Genomic DNA, 23,746 nt, shown 5'->3' with positions numbered 1-23,746 from the left:
GTAATATTATACATGAATCAATGTTGAAAACAGGAATTCTAGACTGAAATATGTGATGTTGAGATGAGAAGTTCAGTATAAGTTTTGAAATAGATAGAATCTGTTGTTCAGATATTCTATATCTTGTTAGTGCTACTACTGGATTCAAATTGTAATATTCTAAAAGATTAGGTTCGTAATTTTGTGTCTTTGATAACCAGTGTTGATGGAAATGCAGTTCAACTTGGATCTTAAGAGCACTAAATACTTCATAATTGTAGTCAAATTTCCATACCATAACATCCCATGTCAGCTGTAGAATATTTTCTATAGTCTAGCTAAACATGTGAATCTCTTATCTTATTTAACGTCACCTCATTTAACATCACGTTATTTAACATCACCTAATTTAATATCATCTTATTTAAAATCACCGTATTTAATATCACCTTATTTAACATCACCTTATTTAACATCACCTTATTTAACATCACCTTTTTTAACATCACCCATCAGCTTATTTAACATCACCCTTATTATATTTAACATCATCCTTATTTAAAATCACCCTATTTAATATGACCTTATTTAAAATCACCTTCTTTGACAGAGTTTAGAAAAATGATCAAACTTGAAATATGTGTTTAGAATCTCAAATAGCAAAAATGGAGTATTCTGCAAGACAAACTTGAAATTTATTTCCAGTCTGAGACAAAATGAGTGCCTATAAGAGTCTCTCTTCTAATGGGACTAAAGCACGTTAGCACAAAGTTTATATATAGATTTCATTGTTCTTTTAGCTTGCCATTAGATCTTGTTTATTGGAATTAAAAATACTAAAGAGAGGACAAATTGAGGTGACATTTGTCTGGCACCATCATGATAATGATAGATAATGTGATAATCTGACGTCCTTGGAAACGTATTTAGACAGTTTGTAATGGAATTGCTAAATTTCTTAATTTTCCTTATAGTCTTGTGTTTTTTCCATGAAATTGATCCTAGTAGGTTAAACAAAAAGAAAGAAAAAAACACAGCATTATATTTGAATCAGTAACATTAATGTTTGATTTGGTGATTAACTGCATTAAATGATAAGAGCTTAAGGCAACAACGTTTTTGTCAAAGTGTTATGATTGATTTTGATAGATTAGAAAAATATTTGTGGTACAATATCACTCTGACATTTGTATTGTATATAACATTCTTGATTGTAGATTGTCAATTTCAACAGGATTACACATGCATGAAAATCAATTTCAAAATATCCCCAACATGGTGGCTTTCAATGAAGATTCTCATTATAGGGTCAATATCATTTTAATTTTTGTTAAAGCGTTCATATTAACAGTCAAACATCCAGAAAATCAAAATCCTTTCGCAAGTGGAAAAAGTTGTAAAAGCTTTGGCAAATCTAAGGTATTAACTTACTAGAAAGACAGACTTTGTATGAAATGTGGAGAACTGTTATTGATCCATGGAATGACTACACATTAATATTGAACTGGTAAACATTTCAATGATCTCTTTCCAATCTTTAAAGAGTCAGAATTCTTATTGGATTGAGAAATTGATGTTTGATAATGGTACCATACTAATGGTAGAATGGTGTACTGCTAATGTTTGATACTTATGTTTGATAAGATATCATACATACGTTTGGTAAGCTTGTCATGTTGATGTTAGAGCATTGAATCATGGTTCTGTTTGATAATGGTATCATCCTTCTGTTAGGGAATTGAATCATGGTTCTGTTTGATAATGGTATCATGGTTCTGTTTGATAATGGTATCATGGTTCTGTTTGATAATGGTATCATGGTTCTGTTTGATAATGGTATCATGCTTCTGTTAGGGAATTGAATCAAGGTTTTGTTTGATGATGGTATCATGTTTCTATTAGGGAATTGAATCATGGTTCTGTTTGATAATGGTATCATGGTTCTGTTTGATAATGGTATCATGCTTCTGTTAGGGAATTGAATCATGGATCTGTTTGATAATGGTATCATTATTCTATAAGGGAATTGGATCATTGTTCTGTTTGATGATGATATTATGATTCTGTCAGGGACTTGAATCATGGTTCTGTTTGATAATGGTATCATGGTTCTGTTTGATAATGGTATCATGCTTCTGTTAGGGAATTGAATCTTGGTACTGTTTTATAATGGTATCATTATTCTGTTAGGGAATTGAATCATGGTTCTGTTTGGGAATTAAATCATTATTCTGTTTGATAATTGTATCATTATTCTGTTTGATTATGGTATCATGATTCTGTTTGATAATGGTGTCATGATGGTGTCATGGGTGTGTTTGATAATGGTATCATGATGTTTGTTAATTCTGATGGTATTATGGTTACTAATAATTTTAACTGTTTATGCTGTACTAATGTTTTATAATAGTTTTAATAGTATTTGATTATGGTTCCACAACTGACTCAATATAATCCTGAATTGTTATTGTTCTGTCATCAAAGCTTTTGAAGTTTAAGGATTATTCTTTGGTGCTGCTTATGTACATGCTCATCTTTAATATGTGGCACTGTGAATTCAGGAAATTATACTGTGAAATATAGTGTTTTTTATTGAATTGACTAGAGATAAAATTGAGTGGGATTATTGATGATATACTGATGATTATCTAGCTCCAAGTTTTATTACTGCTTCTTTTTATTATTCCAATTTACTGGATTTTACCACTGCACCAAATTGATTTCTAGAGTTATATATCAAATCTGTGATTTCTCTATTCGTAGGAAGCCTTAAAGAAACTCTTATATATTAGAGAATATTTCAGAAAACATACATGTTAATATTTAATACCGGTACATATAAATCATAGAACTGCCTTCGTTATAATGGTAATTGCTATGGACCTTAAGTTGATAAATTTTTTGGATTCGTGTTGAAAGTAGTTAATGATCAAATGTTGCCATAAATCACAAGAGTAGAAATTAAATTATTTTCATAAACTGCTGAAAATTGAGGTTGATCATTTTTTTGTAGCACATTTTACTGGAGTTTCAATTACTCTCTCTAGATTTTCTGTTGAAATGTTGAAGTTTGTGTATTTACAGGTACTATACATGTAAATGGGAAGTTACGCAAATGTTCCCAAATTGAAGAAAATTTTCTTTTTCATGAAGATAATATTCCATTATAATTTATATGACAGAGTTGATTACTAAACATTGTCATTATTATCAGTAAGGTCATTGTGACCGTCTGCTCATCCTGTAAACGTTCTGTGTCATATAGCATTTATTATCTCTTTGTTAAAAGCGTTTTTCAGTCCTGTTTCTCCAAATTGCCATGAATTTATTTTGATTTACTAGTGTTATTTTAAAGAGAATTATGTTACAAGATTTTTGAACAATGTTATTTTATAATAGTTTTTAAGCAGACAGTTGAAGATAACTTGGTGGTTATTGTTTTGAAATTAATGAATATTTAAATTTGCACTTGGTGCTGTTACATCATTTAAGACTGTATATAGATGAATTAGCAAGAATTTATATCTAATATCTGGTGGAACAGTATTGTGCATTAAAATATTGAAATCAATGTAACAAGGTCCAACCAATAAACGAATTGTAGTTTATGAATACATACATATATATTCTGTTGATTCTCAATGAACCTCAAAACATTGTCCAGATTTAGCTCTCTAAAACATTTTTCATTAAATTACTAGTAACTTTGTTATCACCAAGTGATTATAGAGACAGAGTGAATAATTTGTATTGAATATCTTTGATGTTCTGATGTTAACCACTAACCCTAGATTAACAGATTACACTTCCTCTACTTGACTCATCTCTAGACTAAAGTGGATTATCACCCGAGAGCCTCCCAGTGACATTTGAAAATTGTCTGTGAAATTGAACCATGTACAAACTGTGAAGAATAAAACCTGTTATTTGCTGTGTGAATTTGGAGTCTGGTTTATGTTTTAAAACATCCAGTCTTATAGTCATGATTCAAACATTATACTTTCTAATTGAAGAAAGGTGGGGGGGATTTACTTTGAAATTGGAACCAAAGAATTATCTGTTTATGTGGAATTTCTGCTGACAAGGCAGTAGAGCAATTAATCAAAAAAAATTAAGCAATTGAAATGAGGTGAAGCGGTGTTTTAGTTGGCTTTTGAAGGAAAGAAAGAACTATATTTTACAAGGATAACAACTTAGGTTCACAATTAAGGAACCATTCTTCCAGCTGGTCCTTGGAAAAAGCTTTTGGCATTGATCTTTCTGAGAATATCTGTACCCATTTCCACCACTAATTCAAGGTCAGAAGATTTTCACACACTGATTGAAATCAGAACTCACAGCCATCATTCATTTGACTTAACCAAGCAAATGATATCATATAAAGAACTAACGCTCTAAGTACATTGTTGAAGTTTTAAAGTTTGGTCATTGAATTAAGTAGTAAGGCATTTTCATCATTTGCCTCCAGTTACCCTTTGATGTTTGCTGAAATGTTATTACATTAAGATTGAAAGAAATGCACCAGCAGAACAGAAAAACCTTCATGAATAGATCAATGGTTCTATCCAGTTTATTCTTTATTTTTGCTTGTCAATGAGTTTTTTATGTAAATATTCATGATCCTCACAACAAAGATTGAGTATAAATTTAAGGAGCAAAATTGTAACAAGAGTTCAAGATTTTTTAATTTTTGAAATGTTTCAGGAAAGAAATCAAAGTCATATATCTAAGTTGTCATGAGTGTACTTAAAAACACCTCTTCACCCAGTGTTTCAAACTTGAAATATTTTTCTCACTAAAAGTGGTAATAAGTAAATAAAAAACATGTTTTAAAACATTCCTCAAACTTATCAAGTTAAAACCTAGGTTTTCATGACATTAATAACTATTTTTATTATGTATTTTAATGACATTCTTTATATTAGTTATATTTATGAGATTTTTTACCCTATTCTTTGCTATTGTTTCGGTCTGGTGTATTGAATTGTGTAAGAACTAGAACCGAAGACAAATTGTCTAGTTATGCTTGAAATATATTTGGATTAATTTGATCAATTGAATTCGAGTTCCAAATTTTCTTATTTGTGGTGTAACCTTGCCACTTGATGGTGTTCAAATTTGTCAATTTGTGAGAGATACTTTTTAAACTGCTGCAAGAAAATCATTTCAAAAATGTCAAGAACTAGCTTGAGTACTTCTTTGAATTTCCAGTATATGGTATTTGTTTGTCCACTAAAGTTTTGAATATCTGTTAAGCTTATACTTTGAAATGAACCCAGAATCAAAATTAACTTCTGCCCTTGTCTAATTTCAGTGTGATATAAAAGATGGATTTGGATTATAAGTGAGAGATTATGTGAGATATATTATAAGGTTACTGTGGTGTGTGATGATATTAGAGTACCATCATGCCTGACGGAATACCACAATGGAATTTAATACAACTAGTATTTATTAGTGTCTTTACATGTTATGTGTCTTTTATGCGTCTGCCTAATGGTAAGTAGAATTTCTATTTGTACACTAATGAATAGTGGATTTGCATTCATAACAAAAGAGTCTTAAACAAAACTGAAACTTGGTTTCCACTGTTAACAATTACATGAAAATTCTATTTCAATGGTAGCATACATTCCATTTCCTCTGTAAATGTATGTAGGATATTAATTCTTTCAATGTATATGTATCTTATATTAGGTGTATGCCAATACATTGACAGTAAATTGATAAAATGTACTTGAATTGAGTTTTGCTATTATTTAGACACACTACGAAAGAAAATCTATATTTGGCCTGTTAAGTACAGTGGCACTCTCTCTTACAATATGTTTCTGGTAATGACCTAAAATGGATTTTGTGCATTAAGTCTATTTAAGGTTGATGTATCAGAAATTCTAAATGGGTACATCTTAATGAATCTATTGATCTGAACTCTTCTTCTATTTTCAGGAGGTCTGGAAGTGGCATCTCAATTTCTCTTGCTCTTTGTCGTTTGTGTACCGGCATTGTTTATTCAGCTTAAATTAGGCGGCTATTTACAAAAGGGCATTGTGGGAGTTTTCAGTCTATATTTCCCAATATGGAAAGGTAATTTGAGTTTTTGTAAAGCAAGTCAGTATCGAACGCTGATCATTAATGAAGTTTGAATGACATACAAGTATTGTTGAGAAAATGAAGTCGGCCATATTGAGAAGTTGAAGTAGTATTTGTACTGGTAATGATAATGATGAGTTACATGCTTCACTGCCTTTCATAGTTGGTGATGGAACGTGAACTTCTTGTTGTAAAAGACTATGGCAACTAGGACACAGGATTTGACGTGTCTCATTTCACTTTTGCATCTCAATTTACTTTAAAATTTATGAAAATGGTGTCATGCTGTAACGATTGAATCTCCTTAGCAACAAGACCATATTTTCTCACTGAAGACTAATAACCCCCTTTAGTTCTAGTTACTTGTGTACATGAATGGCCTACTCACTTCAATTGTTCAATCTTGATCCTCGGAACTACTCAGGTAATCCATTTGATGAAATGAAAAATTGTCAAGCATAATCCGAAAACCAAATATATTTTTAGCATTCATTTTTGATTGTCATGTTAAATACTCCTTTTTTTTTATATTTTAGGAGTTGGAATAGCAGCTTTAATAGAATTGTTAATCAGGATAACTAACTATGCTCCTATTGTGGCCCAGTTTGGTACCTATGCCTTCATCTCGATCTCAGAAACACCCTATGTATGGGGTAGTTGTAGTAACATAAGAGATAATAGACTATGTTTTGAAGATAAAGGCACAGATCAGTAAGTATTAAGATAGTCAGCAGAATCATCCTAACCTAATAGTTTCTTTAATAGATGATACATGTAGTCTAACTCCACAGCTTGATGTAACAATATGAATATTGTTTAGTCACTTCTTTTTGTTTTCCTAATTCAAGACTACAGTAACCAGACATAAGAATTTCATTCTGAATTCCTTCACTATATCCCTTTCAGACAGTTGAGAATCTTTAGTTAGGATCTTTTTGATTTTTGTCCACTATTTCATCATAAACTGGATATCTTTACTGAATGCTGCACATAAAGGATCTATGGAAGAATCCTCCAAATTTTATAATCAGTAGAGAAAGTCATGTATTTCTCTCTTTTCTTGCTATTGATGTTAAGAAAAAATTGATTTAAATCTAGAAGTCTTGTAGGACGTAGAACACAATGACTGTTCTTCTCAGATTTCTATATAAGTACATAATAACCAGTTATTAGAATAAATTAAAGTAATTAATTGGATAATAAAGGTTATTATTGAATTCCTATAGTAGACAGATATACTGGGTTAAAATAGATTTAATATAACCCTGTTTAAACTTAATAAAGGGTGTGTTGATGACATTTATTTATGACCATTATCAGATGTACTATGAAACCTTACAACAATAAGAGTATTCAGTAAAAGGCTATTCCAAGCCATGTCTATAATATACGTTATTTTTAGCTTTGCATAAGAAGTAAAACAAAAAGGTTATGTTCTCTGTAATTGAAATATAGAAAAAAAGAATTGAGTACAATAAGAATTTTGTTACTGAAAAAATATTTTCTTCAATAATTGTCAACAAGAGCTACTGTATATTACTGGTAGCTGTAATAAACTGAAGATTTTGATATATATCGGTAGTCATCTAAATATTCGCTTTACCAGCTCAATTCACACTACCGTATATTTCCGAATATAATGTGCAAGCGTATATAGTCCGCCCCCCTTACTTACCCCATCAAAATCTGGAAAAATCCATTTATCCAAATATAATGTGCACCCCTTGTGCACATGAAAAATTTGAGGTTGGAGATGGCATAACGCAGACATCAAGGCATATTCCACATATCACCTTACTTAGACTAACATGAAAATTGTGTACAATATTTCTTTAATGCAGGCCTTATTTTACTATTTATAATCTTTAAATTCATTTTGAACTTAACCATCATTTGTTATTTGTTTCCTGTGACAATGAGCCAAGTTGACAAGCTATCTGTTGCTTTTCTTTAGATAAAAATATGATTTTTTGTTCTCAATTTTAACTTATTATGGAAGTCATCACTTCTAAATTTTTTCTATTTTCAAAATTGGTAGAAATTTGCAAAGTTATTTTACTGTCTTTGATGTTTTTCAGGTTTGAAACACGATATTTTGAAGCTCAGAGACCAGAAGAACTATTTTATAAGTAAGTTGACTATACATATATATATATGATTTGTTTTGAGCTAAAAAAGATTTCACATCCCACTTATCTATTATTATGGCAATAGCATGTTATGATGTTCTGTTCTGGGTATGGTTCTATATTAATTGTAAATTCCAGTAAAATATTATACCAATGCATGAAAATAAATGTAAGAATTTCCTCATAAACGATGGTAAATCTTAAACAGAAAAGAACATTTGAGACATTTTTTTTGTGTTATCTTATCAATGTACCAAAATTAATTGAGTTACCTCTGTGTTCAGTGTTGAAGGATGAAAAAAAAAAGAAATTTCTATATATATTCAAATTAGATGTTAAATCAGTAGGTCACCGTGACCTGTTGAATCATCAGCTGTCATTGGAACAATTTAACTAATGCATTTGATAAATCTAATGATATAAAAAAAAAAACTATTAAATATCACAGGAAGCTGTTTTTATCAACTGTCATTAACAATGATTGACAGCCATATAAGTTTTTAAAATAATTTCGTTCTATACACATACATAGTGAGCAAGCAAGAATGGTTGCTAGGGCATCTTTGGAATACTTGAATAGAGTACAGATATGCCATTATGCTGACAGTTGGCTGTCGTGATGTCTGGATGTTTCATGGTTTGATATTACTGACAATAGACTATGAAATTGTTTTTGCCTTTAAGGGAAAATGGATTTGAATTCCAAGCCATGTTACTTTGATGAAATCCCAATTGTAGGTACAGGTCCTAAATGTCCTGACTATACTTCAGCCATAGAACTATATTATAGTTATACTGCAGCAGATATGATCAGAGGGTAGACTATGTAAGGGTTGACATGTTTTAGACTACTGAGTAAAAGTAGCCATATTGCTATCCCACTGTGGAGAAGTTGTTCATTACCAGATTGTTTATTGTTTTTAGAATATAATTCTTCAGTAAAACCAAGAAAGAGAAATCCTGTCTGAAATGTTTATATTTCTATCAGTCAATCACTTAAATATGTTTAGTATTTGAAATTTATAAATTAGCTTAATTGAGGTTTGAAATTGATTTTGAATAAGTTCCAAAGATATATAGAACGAAATCTTCACAGGAAGGGCATCTGACATTTTGAGCTATTCAATTGAGGAAGCCACAATGCTGTTAATAGGATTCAACTATAGTTGAATGAAAGACAAAGTTGAAAGTGATTCTTATTATTTTGTAGAAATGAGTTTCTACAGAAGTCTGGTGGAATAAATCATTTAGATGGTTTCCCACAATGGCAGTTTACAGAAATAGCAAGAAAAGCTGAAGTGTCGTTGATGCCTGTGACGTTAGCTATTGTATGGGTGATTGTGTTTCTATTAGTAGGATTTGGTGCTCGTGTTTGTGGATGGGTAAGAAATATATTTGTTATTTTTTCATCATGGTTGTTTATTTGACTTGACTATGTTCTGTAGATTTTAGAAATTCCAAACCAGACATTTGAACACCTATTTTAAGATCTTGTACCAATTTCAATTTTGAATGCATGAAAGATCCAGATAATTCTACATAGAAAATGTCCTAAAGATCATTTCAGAGCTCCAATCAGACATGACTGGCAAACTGGTGGTTTCTTTTCAGGTCCGTTTGCTATTTTAAGCCTATTTAATAACAATATGTTAAAGGGATAAACTAAACTTGTATTGAACATTGTTGTTAAAGATTGGAATGGAAAAATGTGGGGCTATTTTTCAGGAAAATGGAGGTTAAATATCCTTAAATCACTTACGTAGATCAAACTGAATGGTATAAATCTCATTATTTTAGGTATTATTTTTACTGGGACCAGCAGCTCTATCATGTTTATTAGCTGTGTTAGGTTATGGTTTTGCTCATCTACCAATAGAACATACTATAGAATTTCTACGACAACGTTATGTTTTTACACAAAATAATGGACTAATTGAGGTAACAACTATTTAAGACCCTCATTCAGATAGATTGAAATAAATGATATTCGATTGATCTGAAACTTGCTGGCTTTTCTGAATTGTGGTTCCATTCTGCTCTAATTTAGAAGCAGATGAAAACATTTTTTAGACTTCCCTCCTTTAACAGTTAGATTTGATAAAATTGTGCTCTGAATTAGTTTTGAAAATATTGTCTGTCTCGTCCAAGTCTAGAATTCTTAAAGGGCAATGGGGTCTCAACTGCTTGGTATAAAATTTTATTAACCATGTCGAATTGTCTCGTTTTCTTTATCAACTTGATATAAATATTTTGTAGACATTTATCAGTGGATTTCAATCGTTGATGTATGCTATGCCTGTATGGACTGCTATAGCTACTACTATAGGTAAATTATGTGGTCGTGGAAGAACAACCAGAAATGTGTAAGTAGACTACCATAAATTTATATTTTTTCTTATAATATAATATCAGTTTCTTGAAATTGGCAGATATGTTACCTTTAATAATTCCAGGTAACGTTTAATCAGATATGATGTCTAAATAATTGCTTGACAAAGCTCAATTTCAGCTATCCATATCCCTTTTCAGCATTAAAATCTGTAGTCTAGTTCTCCTACAAATATGTACCACAATTCATACTGTTCTCACTTCAAGGGCCTTATGAGTAATCTCATATGCAGATATTAGTTGCATTTATTACTAGATTTATTATGTTATCACTGTATTTGTGAATGTTAATTAAGATAAAAATGATGTCCACCTAAATCTTGTCCAGTACTGCCTTGTTTGGATTTTGATTCCCAATATGACTGTGGAAAATTGAATCAGTTTGAAACAAAACAACAAACATTTAGACCACAATATCCCTTTTGCATCAAATTTAAAAAATAAAAGTATAAATATGTTTATTATTCGACTCTAATGAAATATATCAAGTTGAATTGTTATGGTTGTGTTCTATTACAGTTCCTGGTTAGCACTAGTGTTGATATTTGCCCTGGTCTCACAGATTCCACCAATAGCTATGTCACCGTATCTAGGAAGTATGATATTTGATAAACAAAGTCCTGGTTTTGATGGTGAGTCCATTCAATACTATATCTTTTGTTGTCTTGTTTAAATTACTTTCTGCTTTGGGTTATTGTCATGAATTCAATGACTTAATAATACAATTCTACAAATAATAGAATGCAATATTTGTTTTTCTGAGACATTATATCTAGAAAAGTATTACAATTGTAGCATGTTGTTATATTTTGTCTATAGTATGTCTAAGACAAGTGATAATATTATGTGTCAGACAAGTGACAATGACAATATTATTTCCAAGACAAGTGAAAATCTGATCTGATCTCTACAAATGAAATGAATTTAGTTTTGCTTCAATTTTTCTGTACCTGAAAGAGCTATGTCAGCTGCATTGGCCTACTCTTTTTCAATTTCCAACTGTAGCGAATCGGGCCTTGGTTCATTGTCCCATCCACACAGCTAGAAGCTTTTTTCAGGTCAGTCCTATTACGGACAGGGGAAAAGACAAGTTGAAAAATCTGTAGGTATTATCTCCTAATATGATTGGATTGAACCCAAGACTGTGGCTCTTCTGATCACTGCTCAGACTATAGAGGCTCACTACTATCAATATTCTACTGATTTATTCCACAAACTTTCCACTAGCTCAAACTAGCTCTGAGTATGATTATTTGTGTACTGGTATTTTATATACAATGATTTAAATTATCTTTCCAGAATTTAATGGACCAAGTGTTATTTTATGGCAGATGCCTGCAGCATTTACAGCACTTCAAATTCCTCAACCATATTCATTCCTTTTCTTATTATCAGCTTTTATATTTGGTCTTATGTATTTGGTAAGTTATTATATTTTCCAATTTATTAATATATTTTAGACTAGTTTGTGTGGTTCAAACAGCAAATATCTATGTGTTTCATTACTGTTTCATGCTGTAGGCTCTAGTCTGGCTCAAAAAGTTTCTCATACCTAATCTATTGCCCACTAGCTGCAAGGCGCGAATGAGATATAACACCTCCATAGTGTTAAACAAGGAATTTCTGTCATTACATTTAATATTTTGGCATTGGCCTTGAACCATTCCTTGTGTACAGCATTATATAGGCCAACAATCATATGTTAATGTGGATTTTAAATTCATGATTTTGATGCCATCAATGCTGGATTTGAGATTTGAGTATTAGTGCACAATTTCCATTTTCATTGTTAGTATCATACCTGATTTGAAATATTTCTATATTCTTTTTCAAAATTTACATAACATTAAATCTGTTCTTTTTTCCCCATGATTGTAGCCTACATGATAAATTTGAAATGATTGTTTTGTATATATTTAACGATATTTTATATATTACAGTGTATAGGATGTTTAACTATAGTTGATAATATTATGGATTCATTAGAAGAATGGGTTGATAGAAAGTCATGTAGTAAAATAGCTATTCATCTTCTCATGTCATTTGTTGTTATGTGTATTGCTAAAGGATTGGGAATCTTACAGACCACTAGAGTGAGTACATATATTAAATTATGTGAATAATAAGTAAGGTTTGGGCAGTTTTAAATTTTATCAATGAAAAATGTTATGCACAACTTTAGCCAATGATAGTCTACATAAAAGATTCCTTGACAGTTATAAATGAAAAATATTGGGCAAAGTTCTGTTCCGTCTGCCAATATCACTCCCCATCCATGATAAAGCCAGTTTCACAAGGAGAAACAGAAATGTGGAACATAGAACTGTGATATTTTAATTTAAACTATGTTGACTGTTGAAATGTAATAAATGTTGTTATCGTTCTGTTGCAGGCTGGTTATTATTATTTTGGTTTGATAGATCAATCTATAACAAGACTACAGTTTATATTAGTTATATTACTGGCGTTTGGTCTAGTGGTTGTTTATTGTAAGTATACATTTCAAAACAAGGATTCTTGTAATCTGTCCTCACTTTCTATGTCTGATAATTTCACACCAGACCTGCAGATGTTTGATATATCACACCAGAACTACAGATGTCTGATATTGTCACACCAGAACTGCAGATGTCTGATATATCACACCAGAACTACAGATGTCTGATATTGTCACACCAGACCTGCAGATGCCTGATATATCACACCAGAACTACAGATGTCTGATATATCACACCAGAACTACAGATGTCTGATATTGTCACACCAGAACTGCAGATGTCTGATATATCACACCAGAGCTACAGATGTCTGATATGTCACACCAGAACTACAGATGTCTGATATGTCACACCAGAGCTATTGATGTCTGATATGTCACACCAGAACTACAGATGTCTGATATATCACACCAGAGCTACAGATGTCTGATATGTCACACCAGAACTACAGATGTCTGATATATCACACCAGAACTGCATATGTCTGATATATCACACCAGAACTACAAATGTCTGATATATCACACCAGAACTACAGATGTCTGATATATCACATCACATGATATATGTCTGACTTTAAAAGTATACAATAATGACAATATGTTCTGCAGATTCCTAAAGGGGAGACCACCCTCACACCTAAATTTTCAAACTATAATTAAACAATATGACATTTAATATGATAATAATATGTCTATTGTTGATAGCAAGAGGAATTAAGGTTTAAATTGAAATAAGTGTCATTTAATTTTTTTCTACAGTGAAACAGAACTTTGCCTTAGCAGAACGTATTATAATGGCTCTATGGGTATGTGTAGCTGCTACTATAACAGCTGTAAGTATAGTATTAGTTTTTAATCTGATCTAATAGGGCAAAGAACTTAAAATGTATATCTTAAACTGACCTTTGGTGCAAGTAGCTGCATTTACCGATATCAACATCATTTTAACCTTCTTAATCACATCAGATTATAAGTTGTAACCCCTATTCTAAAATATGATGGATTTAAAGGTGTCTTAGCTCTGCCTTAAACTTCCTTATCTAAAGTAAAATAAATGGAGAGGCAAAGCTAACAGCTATCTATCTAGCTAGCAAAACCACAGTAGGGTTAACGTGTACAAATTTAATTTAATGCCTTCTGTTTGTTACAGGGCTGGTGGCATTATATGTTTTTGAAGAGTAAAGATTTACCTATTAAACTAGTTGATTATACTTTCCCTGATGAATGGAACTATGTTGGTTGGGGTATAGCAGCCTTCCCCTATATTGGTGTATTTATAGGAGCAATACATGCTATGTGTACTGCTAAAGGTTCTTGTTCACAGGTATGTTTACTTCTATCATTGATCACATTTTGAAATTTTGGTATGTGATACCATCAGTTTGATGTGGTCTGATTCAACTATATCTAAACTATGGGATAACGTTACAATGCTCTCTGACTACTTTAAGATAATAACAGGTCATTCCAAGTCAATTTGTGCCAAAGTAATCTAATTGTTGGCTTTAAAATCTGCAAAACAAGATACCCATGTACTTTTCATATTGAATATATTATCAATAAAGATGAATATCAGTTCATCTACAGTTAAAAATTTATGTTCGGAAAGAAGTGATAAGGGATGAATTTCAAAGACTGTTTTTACACATTCAATAGGTATTAGAAAATATGGATGACCTCATGTATGACATCATTGATCATTTAAAATCATTTTTAATTCTGAAATCCTAAAGGCTCTGTCAACTTTCAATCAGCTGCTAAAGTGAATAAAATATAAATCGGGGGTTTTTATTTCAGAAATTATCCAAATGTTTTTGTGGTATCACTGAAAGAGTTAGAGAACATGAACATGATGTTAATGGTTACCATCATCCACCTCCACCCTTGCCAGAACCCAGCGCACCACCCTACACCTACATGGAACAAGCTTATCCTATGGATGACATGATGTATAAAATGGATTATGATTCAGCAGAAACTGAACCTCTCACGCCCACAGGAACTAGAATCTAATTTCATCTTTTGGTTTTTATTCACCACAATTGCAGCATTCAATTTTTTATAACTGTTAAAGATTTTAGTGGTATTGTTATGTATTTTGCTGCCTTAGAAAGTGACAGTTTTTTTGAGGTTGTTTTTAAGACATAATGTGCAATGATGGACTAAAACAGCTGTTTTGTTTAAGTGATTAAATGTTAATGAGGTTTGTTTATTTTTTGGAGAAGGACTTCAATAAAACAAGTTGGAATAGAGTTCAGAACGCGCTCCTTGTGTGCCAAAAAAAGTAGGTACTGACAGAATTCAAAATGGCGGAACAATTTTGAATGTGACATACTATGGTTTGGTAGTGTTTGATTGAAGCCATAATTGAAACAAACAGAACCTGTTCTGAACTCATCAGTGTTTGCAACGCAGGTGTTGCAGAAGACAACAAGGAAGGGAGGTAACTCTCTGTTTGATGTGAATTACAAAATGATGAACTTGGACACTGTACAAAACCAAAAGAAGTCTACATGTACTTAGCAAGACTTCATGGCTTCATTTGGATTTCTACCATTGAAATCCTGGTTTATAAATAAAACTGCCCGATGTGAATTAGTGAAAATTATCAGAAAAAAATGTGTTTTTTAAGAAGATTATGGATATCATGAGATCTGCTATAAAAATGGGAGATAATCAATCAGATCAAAATGGTTCATGTATTTAAAGACTGGAATATAAAATCATAAAATTAATTTTTTAAAATCAGTTGAAAATAAATTAATGGGATAAATTGGTTTATAATTTCATTCAATATCCACTTACATTTTCAACGAAAAATCACCATCATGTAACTTAATAATACCAACATAAATTTTTAATGCTCTTATATCTCATATCTGTGAGAGGTCACACATTCTTTTTTTTTATTGTTGAACAATAACACTTACTGCTCAATAATCTAGTTTTTTTTAATTCACTGATTTTGTGCATCTTTTTAAAGTAGCTTCATATGTATTTTAAGCTAATGCAAAGTAAAATGGACATATTTTCGCTGTTTTGATTTTTATATAAAAATTATATTATTTGCTTGTCTTTATCTGTGTTTTATCTAAACTAATTAAGATTTTTTCCAAATTTGGTGGATAAAATTTTTGAATATTGCTGTGTATATTTATACATGACGTTTCTATCATAAGTTTGTAAAAATCATATGTACCTGAATGATAAATTATGAGTATTCTTTCTGTTAACTAAGATATGGTGGTCCCATGCATCCATATGCAGTAACGTTGGTTCAAATATTTTGTCTGCAAAGAAAATTTCAGTTCATCTACCTTTCTAATGCAGATACATGTATTCTACTTTCTATTATATTGAAGAATTCACCTAATAGTTGACCTGAGGTGAATCACAATTGCTAATATTTGGTCAAGTTAAGATATAACGTTTTCGATCTGTGACAGATCTGACGAGATGCTTTAAGGCACCAACCCACCTTAACAGATGAACCTCTACACATATAGAGCAACACAAGACACAGAAAAATGTTTTTGATAACTAATAAGCCACTGTCAGTATTCTGATGTCAATTGAAGAAATCGGCATATATTTCTGAATGGTTAATAATAGGTAGTCTGCAATAATTTCTTCAACAATAATGTTGTTTTTGACAATTATTGCAGGTTTATTCCTTGATTATTGAAATCAGTATACAAGATATTTTAAACCAAACATTTGTTATTTAAATGTTCATAATGATTATTGATGATGCTTTGCATGTAAAGTGAAAACTGAAAATTAACGCTTGGCAATTTAAAACCATTAAAAAAAATCAAAATCTTATGTTTACCTAATTTGGTTGCTTTTGGGGGCTGAATTGTTAATATTTGTATATAAATCAACCAATTTTTGCATGTGTATTACTGTATTATATTTTTATAAAATCATTTTTCAGTGCAATAGATGACACAAAAGTAGTCATATAGTTTTAGCTTTTTCTCTTATGGTATCTTTTTTCTTTTTTAATTGTACAGGGATTTAGAGTCAGCTCAGATTTAAGATGCATTCCAACCACAAAATTTATAGGACAAGTTTAGATTAGTTACATCTCAAAGTACTGCTCAGATAGTTTTCATAGTTAAATACCACGTACCATGTACATGTATTATATTGTAACCAACATCATATTATATATTTCAGCATATTCAAAGCATACCAAATGCCATATTGAGTAAATTGCTTGCAATATGATTGATAGCCTAAACAGAAATGATTAGCAAATTCAGATTACAATTTTTTTTTTTTTGTATAGTAATATCAGAAAAGCACTTATGTCACCATTAAAATTTGTATTATGTGAAATGATCTTGTAAATAGATATTCATAAGTATCTGCAATATTAACGTTTTGAATATTCAGGCTAAAATTTGAATTGCTTGAATAATATTGCTTTGGTGACATCATAATCTGGTAAAATTTGTCTGTAATAATAGGAACAGTACATATTGGACTGGAAATTAGAATGGTGCAAATGGCTTTATACAAAGGCTAAAAAACCTCTTTTGAACCCCTTAATGTTTCCAGATTTGTTCCTCTTAACAATTTCTTTCTTTGATGTTTTCTAACTTGCAGCAATTTTGTACATGTATCTGTATTTTGGATGTTACACATTCATGCATGATTATTTTTTCTATGGTGTACATTATACAATCATTGAGTGAATTGGTGATAAGGTTTCTTTATGATGTTCATAGTGGATTATGTATAATATCTGTAGGTAGAAATTAGTGATGGATACTAGTTTTTGATATTCTGATGATTGAAATATTGAAAACGTGATTGCATATATATTTTTCTACAGGTAGGCATGTCAATAGTTGTCATTTTTTTGGCACAAAGTTTGTTTTAGTTTGATAAATATCTCGAGAATCATAGCCTCACATGAATTTAATATTTTCATTTGGGATTGTAAAGTGGTTTTGTAATAGCATCAGTTTGCATCATTCCAATATTCAATAACTTTAGTGTTTGATGACTAAGCTAATTGCAAAATATGCTTGTATCCCCTATGCATTAAACACTTAGTTTAGTGGAATTGCAGGAACCACAGATGTCTAGAAAATTGGAATTTTGATGTTATCAGTGTCCCCACATGAAAAATTTAGAAAACCTCTTTACAATCTCATTAAACTATATATTTGAATGTTATTCACATATCAACCTGTAGAAGGATATCAATACAAGTCCAAAGTTCTGTCAATTACTGTACCCTATAAAGTCATACAAAGGTCTTCAATATAAATTGTTTACTCTTGAACTAGGTCAATTCTATTATAAACTAGGAAAATGATTTGAAAGATACTATAATGTTCCATTAAAGAAAGATTTTGCATGTATATTGATAATGTGATGTTTGTAAAATACTTGAGTGAATTACTGCACTTGTACTTGAAAAGCTTGCCAGAAATGAACGGAAAGAAATCATACAATGCACCATGTATTTATGAAATCATCTCTTAAATAAAGTTAGAAAGGAAATGCTAAAATTGTTTTCTTATTGAAAGACTTATTTTGAAGCCCACATGAGAAAATTATCACTTGTAACAGTTCATTAAATAATTTGTTATGAGAAGAAGTATTTGTGGTCTTAAACCAATCAAGAATATCGAGTAGTCCCCCTTGGATCATATTAATTCCAGATCTGCTGCTTCAATCAGTTCCATGGTCTTCTTAATGCTAGTGGTTACTTATGCTATAAATGATTTCAAAAGAGTCCTATGCTTACTTAATTCTACAAGTAAGTCTTTTGATATTTAAAATTGCAGTTTGATAGATCCACTATTCATTCTGAGACTAATGGCAATGGCTATGTAATAGGGCATAACTATTTTTTTTTTTTGTTATTACAATGTTGAGAGTTGTTACATCACAGATCTGAAATGAACTTTTTAAGATAAATCTCGGTTTCTATGGTCCTTACTGGACTACTGGAATTGCAAATGTTATGTTTTGTAATAACAGGATAAGCCTTCCTTGTTTTATAAATGACACAACTGTTCTTTTACGATCTTTGGGCTGATGGTTGCACATTATTTGTCTCATAAAGGTACAGTGGTCTAACCTATTTTCGTGGATATAAGGATTCAACACCGAATTTCGTCAAAGTTAAAAAAACGAAATTTTTTTTTATGTCTAAGATATTTCCTCAGATATTCTACAAAATAATTAAAATTGGTTTATTTCGATTTTCTTTATGAATTCTTCACTTTGACCCATATTTCATGAGCAACCAACTCGGCAACGGCGGCAGAATGTGTCACCTATTTTCGTGTACAATGTTTGAACTATAAATAAGTCTAGAAAAACACGTTGTATGGATACCGGGTGGTATAATTAACTTCTCTTAGTATTTATCTTTAATATCAATTCATTATAACTAGTGACAATTCCTTCAAAGAACCACGATTTAAAAAAAAAATAGTGACTGACAAAATAAGACGTAGCGTGATTTATTGCTAAAAGTCACTGAAACAACATAAGAATATGGTCCACTTTGTGTTCCATAGAAATTTTCTGCTGACACGGAATCCGCTAGTTGATCACTTGACTTCATTCGTTGGACTACATTCTAGCAGACGACACTTGGAATTCCGATTACGGCGAGGGATTATAAGGAAATTCGGCCAATAAAAAATGGTGATGTTTGGTAATAACTGAAATCCTCCATTTTGTATTTGTCAAAGTATACATTGATACATTTTACCTTGCTTGAAACTATTGGATTCATTCTACAAGCTGATATTGTAGAGAAAACCCATGTTTATTAAAACAAACTAATGTGGAGGTCGCGCAAGGTCGCTCATGTAAATTATTAATCCTTTCCGGAAATGCACGAATAATAGGTTTCCACGAAATTAGGTTACTCGACTGTACATCTAGGTTTGCATACAGTAAGGTTCATAAAGGTACATCTGGATTTGTGCATTACATGGCTCACTACAGTACATCTGGATGAGTTTCACATTACTGGTCTCATAAAGCTATTTATTATGTTGCACTTTACTGGGCTGGTCTTATAAAGCTACCTCTTGGTATGTCTCATTTTACTTGGCCTTTAAAGGTACATCTTCTTCAATTGCAACTCTAACTTTCCTGCATTTTATTTGGCTTACAGAAACAATGCAGTGAGAACATGTTTGTCAGGATTTGACCATTTCCAATTAGAGGTGAGATCTACTACAGTTTAAGTAAAGAAAAAAGAAATTTTGCGTAATGCATTTATTTTGGAAAGAGTAAATAATTGATAATTTGTAAAGATCTGCAGATATCTTTTATAAATTTATACAAGCTTTCCCCAATGGCCAGCATATATTGTGTGGGGATTAAATATATAATGTTATGCTGGTATCTATATTCTATATTTATATATAATAATAAAGAGGTAAAATAATTTAATCTTATGCTCATATCTCTAACGATATTCAATGCGATGGAAACTTTAAACTCTCAGAAAACACTCAAATCATTCTGTGACCACAATTGATAAAATTTTTGGAGACTTTCTTGTGACAAATCTAGAAAACGCAACTACGTTAGTACAGATAATTTCACAACATTGAACTTTCTAATATATCTTTCTTTACAAATATATTCAACTGAACTATGGGACTGACATCAAAATTACACGCCATGGGTTGGGAGATAATACCCTAATTCTTAATATAGAACATAAATAATGGTTTAAAGACAATATTTATGGTATAAAAATAAATATAAATTTTCTTTGGAAACAATAATTTTGTTCATATTCAATCAAATTATTTCTTAGTAGAAAATAATTTGAGGTTGTCACAAGAAAGTCTGTTTGTCTACAACTTGTCCTTTAAAATCTAACATCTGACATTTATAAAGGGGGGTGATTAGAATTGAAAACAGAATTACGATAACACCACAACATTAAAGTGAATGTACTTTACAATGTATGTGTTTTATACTTGAATAATAATGATAAAATCACACCTTTGGAAAGAAAAATGTACATCTAATTTGACATGGAGTCATTTTGTTTGAAAAAATAGGCTCTTATAAAAATAGATCTTGTCTTTTGATTCAAATATTTGGGCATAAATAAATTAAATCTCTCTCGCTCTCACATTTATCTTGTATTCAATTTGTCTAAGATAGATATTTTTGTTAAAGTTATTCACCAATATATACATATTCACACATATCTCGTTTTGTTTCCCACGCATCAAACATCGCCGAGGTGCAAGGTTTTCATCAAAAAGTTTCGAACTTTCCATGTCCCAAAGATTTCAAATAAAAGCGTTTGTTGATCTACATGTCAAATGTATCCTGGTTGATCTGCATGTCAAATATATTTTTAAAATTGGTATTTTAAAAGTGATGGGTGTCAGTGTCAAAATTTACTTCCCCCTTTCCAGAATGAAATTTTTGAATTTAAAAATTAAAGAATGAGCGTTTTTGATGAGAACCCCCATACAAAAAAATAATATTATACATCAATCATGTTCATTTATGCAAATGACAAGTTTATATTGAGCATTGAAGGTTGTTTTTCACCTGTTAAATATATGATAATTTGGAAAGGATTTCTAAATCTACGGCTAAAATATGTGCAAATGCTAAATGGGTAAGTGCATAATATACTACAGTGCACTAAAAGCTAAAACTAAGTGCTAAATATCTTTTAAAAAAAATCATCAGGAAAAAAATTAATAAATAAATAAATTGATAATACTAACATCTCACAATGTTGAGCACAATGATATAGTTGACAAAAATAATAATGTACTCAAAATTGTGACCTCTGAGACAAGGATCAATTTTAGGTTTTTGACTTAGATTGACTGGAGCTAGATATCTGTGTTAAACAGTTCTACTCCAGTCATGTCCAGTCAAATGAGATTACAATCCTCCCTATATGATATGATATGGTCAAATACACACATGGATATTGCACAAATGTGTCCGCAATAAATAGCAAAAAAACAATAATAATAAAAATACAAGTTTAACATGACTAGAAAAGACCATTTTCTGTCCTTTTCAAACAAGGTAGTGACTAAAATTGAGTGAAGTAACATAACAGTAAAAAAAAAAGGTAGAAAATTTGGTTAATTGTTTTTCTTTTAAGACCTTAAGACAATATCTAAAAACAAAACCAAGTCGAAAAAAATTGAAGGTTTGGTTTGATTGTTACTCAATTTAAAATAAAACAACCAATTTTACGATAGGTGTCGCAAGGATAAAAACATTAGATTAACATTTGAAAAGTCAATTGCACCATTTGTTGTTTTGTAAGGATTATTTCGTAGCACTTATCAATTACAAAGAATGGATTTCAATAAAATATTTTACATAAAAAAAGAGGAAAAAATGTTCTATAACAAGCAATTTGTTCAGAATTTAACATGGATACTATATCTCAAAATATATAACGCAATAATTTAAAAACCTGTTATTCATTTTAAAAATTAAACAAATTTTAACTAAGAGGTAGCTTATGTCAAAAGCTTTAATAGGTTCACTAAAACAAAAACAGCCTTAAAAATATCCAGTTATTCCAGTTGAAATAAAACAAAGAACTTTCCCAGACTTAAAACTGATTTATAATCATTTCTAATTTTTTGACAATTTCATCACTTCCAAATACGTTTTAAACTAATTTTTCACTTTGTCATATGAATCAGAAATGACCAAAAATCATAATGATATGGGTTGATTAACATGAAATTTTGAAAGATTTTGGTTATATCTATCTAACAATGTCACAAAAAAATATCAAATTCAATTTGTCAAAATAAATAGCTATATATATAAAATAATAAATTAAAACATTTTATATTACAAAGGATATAGCAAAATCCATTTTTTGAAGTCAATTTCATAAGATCAAAACCACTTTTTGAACAATTTTTTTTAAAAGTACCGTGTTCCTATGAATTTGACTTCTTTTACAACCAATAATATGATAGATTAAAAAAAAAACCTGTTCAAACATCGCTAAAATTTTCAAATTTCAAAACATTTGTAAGAATAAATCTCATTCCAGTTTCCAAAATTTTTGTTAACTTTAATCTGCAAACAAAATTCAACTAATTTAAAAATCTAATCAACAAATTCTCAAAATTCATTTTAAATATAATACATCATATATTAACAAAGTGATCAAAAGATGATCATAAAAAATCAAGCTGAGAAAAATGCTAAAAGCAAAAGTTATGTAACAATTGAAATTTATTTCAAATTTGAGTTTCATTTTATTTTAGTATTGAAATTGAGGTATGAAAAATATTCCAGAATTCATAAAGAATTTTTAATACTCAAACTTCTAAGAATGAAGGAAATCACAAATAGAAATATTTTCAAATCAAATCAATGTTAAATGAAATAAAATCAAATTATTTATTTTGATTAACCATATTTTTTTTTTAATGTGAGAATGGCTCGGGAATGATTCAATGAAAATATAAGTTAAAAAAGTTTGATTTACAAGTTCAGATTTCTACCAAAATATGATGAATTTAGTTCAAGAGTCTGTTTGTTAATTACATTAAAAACTTCAATTTCTAATAGGCGGCATGCAGTTGTCATGGTAACTCTCTAAAAATTATGAAATATTACCAAAAGAAATAAAAGAGTAATATATTAT

General features: G+C 30.4%; 1 protein-coding gene across 1 annotated transcript; it reads left to right on the top strand.

Annotated features, from left to right (window-relative positions):
- Nucleotides 1–5,387: 5,387 nt before the first annotated feature.
- Nucleotides 5,388–15,496, top strand: LOTGIDRAFT_238119 (hypothetical protein; the record flags this gene model as incomplete). The annotated part of the gene is made up of 14 exons (XM_009049205.1): nucleotides 5,388–5,478; nucleotides 5,929–6,066; nucleotides 6,609–6,783; nucleotides 8,151–8,201; nucleotides 9,412–9,583; nucleotides 9,999–10,139; nucleotides 10,458–10,564; nucleotides 11,109–11,221; nucleotides 11,889–12,010; nucleotides 12,530–12,682; nucleotides 12,982–13,078; nucleotides 13,849–13,922; nucleotides 14,240–14,413; nucleotides 14,887–15,496. The coding sequence occupies 14 exons, from the start codon at nucleotides 5,388–5,390 to the stop codon at nucleotides 15,100–15,102; spliced, it is 1,824 nt and encodes a 607-aa protein (XP_009047453.1). The 3' UTR covers nucleotides 15,103–15,496.
- Between the last annotated feature and the right edge of the window lie 8,250 nt (nucleotides 15,497–23,746).

This window comes from Lottia gigantea (assembly GCF_000327385.1).
Source record: "Lottia gigantea unplaced genomic scaffold LOTGIsca_131, whole genome shotgun sequence".
In the NCBI taxonomy this organism is placed as follows: Eukaryota; Metazoa; Mollusca; class Gastropoda; family Lottiidae; genus Lottia; species Lottia gigantea.
Note: the sequence above shows the minus strand (reverse complement) of the source record. Positions and strands in the feature narration are given on the sequence as shown.